Source organism: Dipodomys ordii, unplaced genomic scaffold (assembly GCF_000151885.1).
Source record: "Dipodomys ordii isolate 6190 unplaced genomic scaffold, Dord_2.0 Scaffold113, whole genome shotgun sequence".
Classification (NCBI taxonomy): Eukaryota; Metazoa; Chordata; class Mammalia; order Rodentia; family Heteromyidae; genus Dipodomys; species Dipodomys ordii.
Genome location: NW_012267329.1, coordinates 3362773 through 3370446, shown reverse-complemented (window position 1 = coordinate 3370446; position 7674 = coordinate 3362773). Strand labels below are relative to the sequence as shown.

Below are 7674 nucleotides of genomic sequence, written 5' to 3'. Positions count from 1 at the left end.
TTCCGGCTTTTTCTGCTTATGTGGTGCTGAGGAATCGAACCCAGGGCCTCATGCATGCAAGGCAAGCACTCTACCACTGAGCCACCTTCCCAGCCCCAGTTCCTGTGGTCTTGAGTGCTAAATTATTTTCTAGCCAAAGTACTCCAAGTTAGATTTACACTGTGTGGGGAGATGTTGGTCAAAGGGTATGAAATTCTAGTTAGGCAGCAGGAGTAAATTCTGTAGCAGTTGTACATCATGATGACTACAATTAATGGTATACTTGGAAATTGTTCAAAGGAAAGAAGTAAATAAAATGATACTATAACTGCTAAATCTTTCTAGTTAGAAAGCTGACTTTAATTATATAAAATGTGGTTTATAAGGCTTTTTTTATTCTTTTCCTTACATGTTGATAATTCAGATTATTAGGGGTTCTTATTCCTTTGCCTATAATAACATTTAAAAAACTAAAACTACAATTGCTTTTCTAGTAGGAATAGATCTGTGTTCTTTTTCTCTTATATAACCCCTGAGTTTTCTAAGTCTTTGGAATAATAAAAAGTAAATAGCTATGAAATAAAAAGGAGTAGAATAATGACCATCTGGAAATTACACCTTGATGACTGTAGTCAAATGAAAGTGTGCATCAACCACTGACTTTGTAAATGTTCTGAAATTAGTATAGTCCTTTTAATTGGGGAAGGAAAAAATTTCCTCTCTGGTGTCATGGATAGTGGAAAATATTGGAAGAGATGGATCTGTAATCTCATTGGTTGCCAAGAATAGCAGTAATGACTTGTAGAAGTTACTGTTTACTGATTCTTTGTGAAATAAAGAAGTGAGCCTGTATTCCTGTTTTGTCACTTATTAAATGATTAACTTCACTCCAGATATACAGCATTACATTGCTTTACACAATGATGTCATTGTGTGCTAATAACTTGTGCCCTCTTGTGTTAAATGAGTTAGTAGATTTATTTACAAACCATTCTGGTTTTGTGGTTAATGTTTAGGAAGACTGCCTTATTCCCTTTATGGCATCTGAAGTTACTATAAGAATTTAGAAGATATTATCTTATATTGAGAGTTATTTCTGCCCGTCTTTCTATACAGTTCCTCTTCTCCTTATCCTCAACACATGTATACAAACAATATCATATAATTATTCCAACCAAGAGAAAAATAAAAGCACTTAAATTTCATGGGAAAGGTTTGATTTGGACTGATTTGATTTGGTAATGTGGAGGTAGAAGAAGCCAATTTTCATGGTTTAGAATGTAATACATTTTAACTATATATATATATATATATATATATATATACATAATTTTAATATTTAAAATGTCTTCTGTTTTGTAAAGATTGGTTACTTGGTCACAAAAATCATTCATTTATTTTAAAACAGGTCAAGGTGAAGATGTTCTTAAAGGGTCCCAGATCACATATGTTACAGGCGTTGAAGGGGATGATGTTGTATCTACACAAGTAGCCACAGTAACTCAGTCTGGTTTGAGTCAGCAAGTTACACTCATATCCCAGGATGGGACTCAACATGTAAGTATCTACCAAAAACCAAACAAGTTAATACTTCTCTGTACTGGGGCTTGAAAGACAAGCTGGGTCTTGAATATCAAGACATAAAGTTGCTAGGCAGTGACAGGTACCCTAAAGGTTTGCTGTATTCTGTTGAAAAGATTATGTGAAGCAAGATTAATAGAGGAAAGGCTTGCACCTCTGTAAAATCCAAATGGTATTACTAGTATAGCACAGGTGAGGTAATGAGCCTGTGGCTCATACTTGTAACATTAGCTACTCAGAAGGCTGAGAGCTGAGGATTGTTGATTCAAAGCCAGCTGGCAGGAAAGTCGGTGAGACTCTTATCTTCAATAAATTACAGGGAAAAAGGGGGTGGGCAGAGCAGGGGGAGTGGAGCTGTGGCTCAAGTGGTAAAGCACTAGCTCTGAGTAAAAGTTCAGGGACAGCATCCAAGGTAGGGGGAAAAGGTGAAGTGATTGAGTCAAGGTATGAAACACCTCTCAAAGAATGAAAGGGAGAATGAGAAAGCAATAACACATCATTGGCTGAGGTGATGCGGATGTGATGGAAACATTTTTTAAAATGCTGGGAAATAAGTATCAAGGCAAACCTCAAAATTTCCCATACTCTTTTTACTAGAAGCCTTGGTAGTTCATTCAACCTGCTTCACAGAGTTTATGAGTAGACATTTCAGTTTTCCCCAAGAAAAGCTATTTTTGGATAGCTGTCTTTATTTTCTAGGTGCCATTAGTCTACATTAATTCAGCTTTGATTTTCTTTTAAGCTTTAGCTAAAGGTGTTTTAGAATCTGGTAAAAATAGGTACATAGGGTATGATGTCCCTTTTATCCTCTAGTTTGTATTTCTTTATCCTCAGAGCCTTTTTCCTTACCCATCTCACAGAGCTTTACATTATTTCACATTTAATTTGCCTTTGTTTTGATACCCGTTACCATTCTGGCATTAGCTCAGAAACTGCACATATTCTGGATTGAATAATACAAGGTACCCCTACCATTGCATCACATCCATTCCACATTGCCCACTTCAATAGCACAGTGCTCTCTTTCCACTGATTAATATACAAGATTGAACAGAATTACTTAACCTAGTTTTAATTCAACGTCAACCCTAACACTTTGTCTTTAATGAGATCACCACATACAGAGTTCCTCTGAGGTCATTTGATCTAATCTTTCTCCCTCCTTATTCAAGAGAAATCCTTTTTGTAGCAGCTCTGAAACCACCCCTACTGAGATACTCTGGATGGTTGGGCAGTTTCTCTAAAGAGGCAGCCTGTCCCATTGTTCAGTAACTCTAGTGTCATCCATTCATAGCTCAGTCTCTGACCATACAAAATGTAATTCCTCTCCATGTATTTCAAAATAACTATCCGTCCTATACCAGTTCTCTCTATACCTAATTTTCCCATGTCTTTTGGAGATTTGAGAGATTAAGTCAGTCAAACATAGACATTTATTAATCATCTACCAGTACTAGGTACAGTACTAGAAGAACATGAAGAGAGGTTTCATAGTCTAGCAGGAGAAAGACCTCTCTAAAGTGAAGGGTAATTTTTAGAAGAAATCCTAGAGGCCTTCCTAGAGAATGGTCGTTCTCAGAGAGGTTTTAGAGGATTTTCTTGAGTTTACCAGGGAGAGAACGAAGGAAACAGCAAAGCCATGAAAATATAACAAAATGTGACACTGTGTGAACTGCAAACAGTCATGGCTGTCAGATGCAGATTTGAATATAGTAGAAGATGAATCTGGAGAATTTGTAGAAGCCAGATCATGAAAGGTCAGGAATGTCATGTAAAAAGTCTGAACTGTAGTTAAGGATAAGAATTTAAGTAGGGGGGCTGGGAAGGTGGCTCAGTGGTAGAGTGCTTGCCTTGCATGCATGAGGCCCTGGGTTCGATTCCTCAGCACCACATAAGCAAAAAGAAAAAAGCCGGAAGTGGCGCTGTGGCTCAAGTGGTAGAGCGCTAGCCTTGAGCTGAAGAGCTGAGGGACAGCGCCCAGGCCCAGAGTTCAGGCCCCACGACCGGACCCCAAAAAAAAAAAAAAGTTAAGTAGGGAGCACGATGAGACTTGCTCTTCTTTGTTTTAGAAAAGTATCAAGATGGGCTTAGATTGTGGCTTAATGCTTGCTTAGTATGCATGAAATCCTGACCTGGGTTTGATTCCTCAGTACTGCATAAACAGAAAAAGCCAGAAGTGGCCCTCTGGCTCAAGTGGTAGAGAGCAAAAGAAACTCAGGGACAGTGCCCAGGCTTTGAGATCAAGCCCCAGGACTGGCCAAAAAAAAAAAAAGTATCAAGGTATAGAGAGTAATGAGAGCAGGATTAGAGAGAAGTTGAATTATTATAGAAATTATTGCAGAAATAATCATCTAAATTAGCAATAGAGATAAAAAGGATTATATGAATTCAAGAAATCTGCATTTTGCTGAAAGTTTATTCCTTTGTAAAGGTATATTTGTTCCTACAAAGTAAACTTAAGCAAGGATTAAGCTCAATCCTTACTTATGACAAATGCAGCAAGAAATATTGACTGACCAGTAAAATGAACTATTTTTTTTTTTTTGCAGGTCAATATATCTCAGGCTGACATGCAGGCCATTGGCAACACCATCACGATGGTGACACAGGACGGCACGCCTATCACAGTGCCTACTCATGACGCAGTCATCTCGTCAGCAGGAACACACTCTGTTGCTATGGTCACTGCTGAGGGCACAGAAGGACAACAGGTAAATACTTTTGACTTTTATATCAAATAGTACATACATCAGTAGTAAAGCTATATTTAAGTACCCATGGTCCACATGTGTAATCCTAGCTACTCAGGAAGCTGAGATCTGAGAACTGAGGTTTAAGGCCAGCTCTAGAAGGAAAGTCCATGAGAATCCTTTTTCTTTTTTGGTTGGTCATGGGGCTTACACTCAGGGCCTCCGCGCTGTCCCTGAGCTCTTTTGCTCAAGGTTAATGCAGTAACACAGCGCCACTTCTGGTTTCTGGTGGTTAATTGAAAATAAGACTCTCATGTACTTTTCTGCTACAGCTGGCTTTGAACCCCCCATCCTCAGATCTCAGCCTCCTGAGTAGCTAAGATTATAGGTTTGAGCCACCAGTGCCCTGTGATTCATGGTTTGTTTTTGTTTTTGGCAGTCTTGGGCCTTGAACTTGGCCTTTACACTGTCCCAGAGCGTCTACCTCTGGAGCCATTCTATATTTTTCTGTTTATATGGTACTGAGGAATGGAACCCAGGGCTTCATGCATGCTAGGCAAGCACTCTATCTCTAAGCTCCCTTCCCCAGCCCTCATGTATTTTATTATACTATTTACTTGAGAGAGGCAGATAAACAGACCAACCAACCAAATGACCAAAACACAACCACTAGCCTTCAGGCTGGTATTCCCTACTAATCAGTCATTTCTGAGGCTCTAAGGCTCCTGAATAGGTTTATAGCCCTGTTTGGGTAAATACCTGACTCTGGGTATTTACCTAAGATAGATTTACTATAGTTGCTAGTCTTTAAAAACAGTGACCCTAAGGCAAACATTCCTCAGATCCTTGTCTGGAGCTTATGTGTCCTTCAACTAGTCTGGAGATGAGGCTTTTTTTTTTTTTTTTTTTTTTTGCCAGTCTTGGAGTTTGAACTCAGTCTTGGAGTCTGAGCTTCTCTGTGCTCAAAGCAAGTACTCTACCACTTGAGCCAAGCACCACTTCTGGCCTTTCTGTTTATGTGGTACTGAAGAATCGAACTCAGGGCTTCACACATGCTAAGCAAAAACTCTACCACTAAGCCAGAGATGAGGCTTTTATAGCCAAAATAAAAGTAGACAGCTTTGGGAAACTGGAGATGTGAGACTAGACATTGTCACTGTTCCTTCTGCTGCAGCTGTAGACCATCGATCGCACAAAGGTTAGCGTCCCCTTAGGATGTTTGGACTCAGCCTGTGAATTATCTGTAACACTTAAAAACATTTAAGTTGTTTATGTTCACAGGAACAAAATCCTTCTCTGGCTCATTCTCTTTCTGTTTCTCCAACCTTCTCTCCATTTCCCCTTTTCTTCTTCTATTATTTCTCATACCCCCTTTTTTTTTTTTAAAGTGGTACTGGGATCAAACCTCAGACCTCTCTAATGCCAGGCCAGGACAGACCCTGAGCTACATCCATAGCCCCCTCCCACCACCTTTTGTTTCTAGCGGAGGTTGTGTTTTGCATCTAAATTGCCTTTATCATTAGTATAATGATAATGGGACTGAGCTTGAATTCCGGGCTTTTAGGCTTACTGGGTGTTCTACCCTAGAACCTAATGCCATCAGCCCTAACTGTTTTATTATCCTAATAGAGATAGGCTCGGGAAATGGATCTTTCATTCTTGATATTAGTTAGCTTTCATTAATTTTTTTTTTTTTTTTTTTGTCGGTTGTGGGGCTTGGACTCTGGGCCTGGGTGCTGTCTCAGCCCTTTAGCTCTTGAGCCACAGTGCCACTTCTGGTTTTCTGAGCAGTTAATTGGAGATAAGAATCTCATGGGGGGAGGGGGGCTCAGTGTTAGAGTGCTTGCCTTGTATGCTGAGACCCTGGGTTTGATTCCTCAGCACCACATAAGCAGAAAAAGCTGGAAATAGCGCTGTGACTCAAGTGGTAGAGTGCTAGCCTTGAGCTGAAGAGCTGAGGGACAGTGCCTAGGCCCAAAAAAAAAATCTCACCAATTTCCCTGCTGGGGCTGGCTTTGAACTGCGATCTTCAGATCTCAGCCTCCTGAGGAGCTAGGATTACAGGCCTGAGCCACTGGCGCCCAGCTCATTTTAGGGGGGTCCAGTTGTGAGGCCTGAACTCTGGGCCTGGGCGCTGTCCCTCAGCTCTTCAGCTCAAGGCTAGCACTCTACCACTTGAGCCACAGTACCACTTTCTGGCTTTTTTTTTCTGCTTATGTGGTGCTGAGGAATCGAACCCAGGGCCTCATGCATGCAAGGCAAGTGCTCTACCACTGTTTTGTTGTTGGTGGTGGTGGTTTAGGGGCTTGAACTTGGGGCCTGGGCTCTTTCCCTGAGCTCTTTTCATGCAAGGTTAGCATTCTACCACTTTGAGCCACAGTGCTACTTCTGGTTTTCTGGTTAATTATAGAAAAGAGTCTTAAGGACTTTCCTGCCTGGGCTGGCCTTGAACTACAATCCTCAAATCTCAGCTTCTGCATAGCTAGGATTACAGGTGTGAGCTATGGGTGGCTGGCTGACTCACTAAATTTTAATTTGGAATTTTTTATCATTCCTTCTTTGATTTGTGGATTAGACTTATGCTATTTAACTTCTGGAAACTGAGATATGAGGATTGTGGTTCAAAGCCAGCCCAGGCAGGAACATCCATGAGATTCTTATCTCCCATTAACCGTCATAAAGCTGGAAGTGGCGCTGTGGCTCAAGTGGTAGAGTACTCGCCTTGAGCTCAAGAGCTGAGGGACAGCACCCAGGCCCAGAGTTCAAGCCCCACGACCCGCCAAAAAACAACAAGAATAAAAAAAAAAAAAAAAAGTGACAGTTGTACAAAGGAGTTAAAGGCACAGCTCAAGTTGGAAAGGGACTGCCTGAGTGGCAGTTCAATCCCTGAGGTCAATCCCTGGTACACTATCATTGTGTGATTGTGGTACAAGAGCCACAAAAGTCTGTTGTTTCTTCTGGCTAGGAACTTCAGGAGGGTTAGGAAAAAGTTCCCTGGAGTCAAAGATGGGAAATGAGTATGAGAAGAGATGCTTCTTTTTGTCAGTAATGTCACTGATCTTTTCAGTTTTACCAGTTAATTCTAGTTAAGAAACATAACAGGTAAACAGGAAAAAATAGTGTCTGTCACAGCACCAATCCGCTCTCAGAACTAAATAGACATTATGATAGTAATTAGTCTATATGTGTAATTTCCCAAGTAGGTACTTACAGGAAACAGAACCTAGGGACAGCTGTATCTGATGGAATATGGTATGACACATCACTTTTCTGTGTCCTTTACCCTGTTGTACTGTTTGTTAATTTTGTAATCTTAGATAAATCTCCTCTCTGTGAGTATTCCTCAAGAGTCTAGACAAGGGGCTGGGAAGGTGACTCAGCGGTAGAGCGCTTGCCTTGCATGCCTGAAGCCCTGGGTTCGATT

The 7674-nt window shown here is 40.7% G+C and overlaps 1 protein-coding gene across 3 annotated transcripts in view; it reads left to right on the top strand.

The window, feature by feature from the left end:
- Znf143 (zinc finger protein 143) overlaps positions 1 to 7674 on the top strand; it is a 48368-nt gene that overhangs the window by 36419 nt on the left and 4275 nt on the right. For all 3 annotated transcript variants that reach the window (XM_013028802.1, XM_013028801.1, XM_013028803.1), the window contains exons 13-14: positions 1388 to 1536; positions 4110 to 4271. In XM_013028802.1, coding sequence (XP_012884256.1) covers positions 1388 to 1536; positions 4110 to 4271 — 311 coding nt within the window. The remainder of the gene's footprint in view (positions 1 to 1387; positions 1537 to 4109; positions 4272 to 7674) is intronic.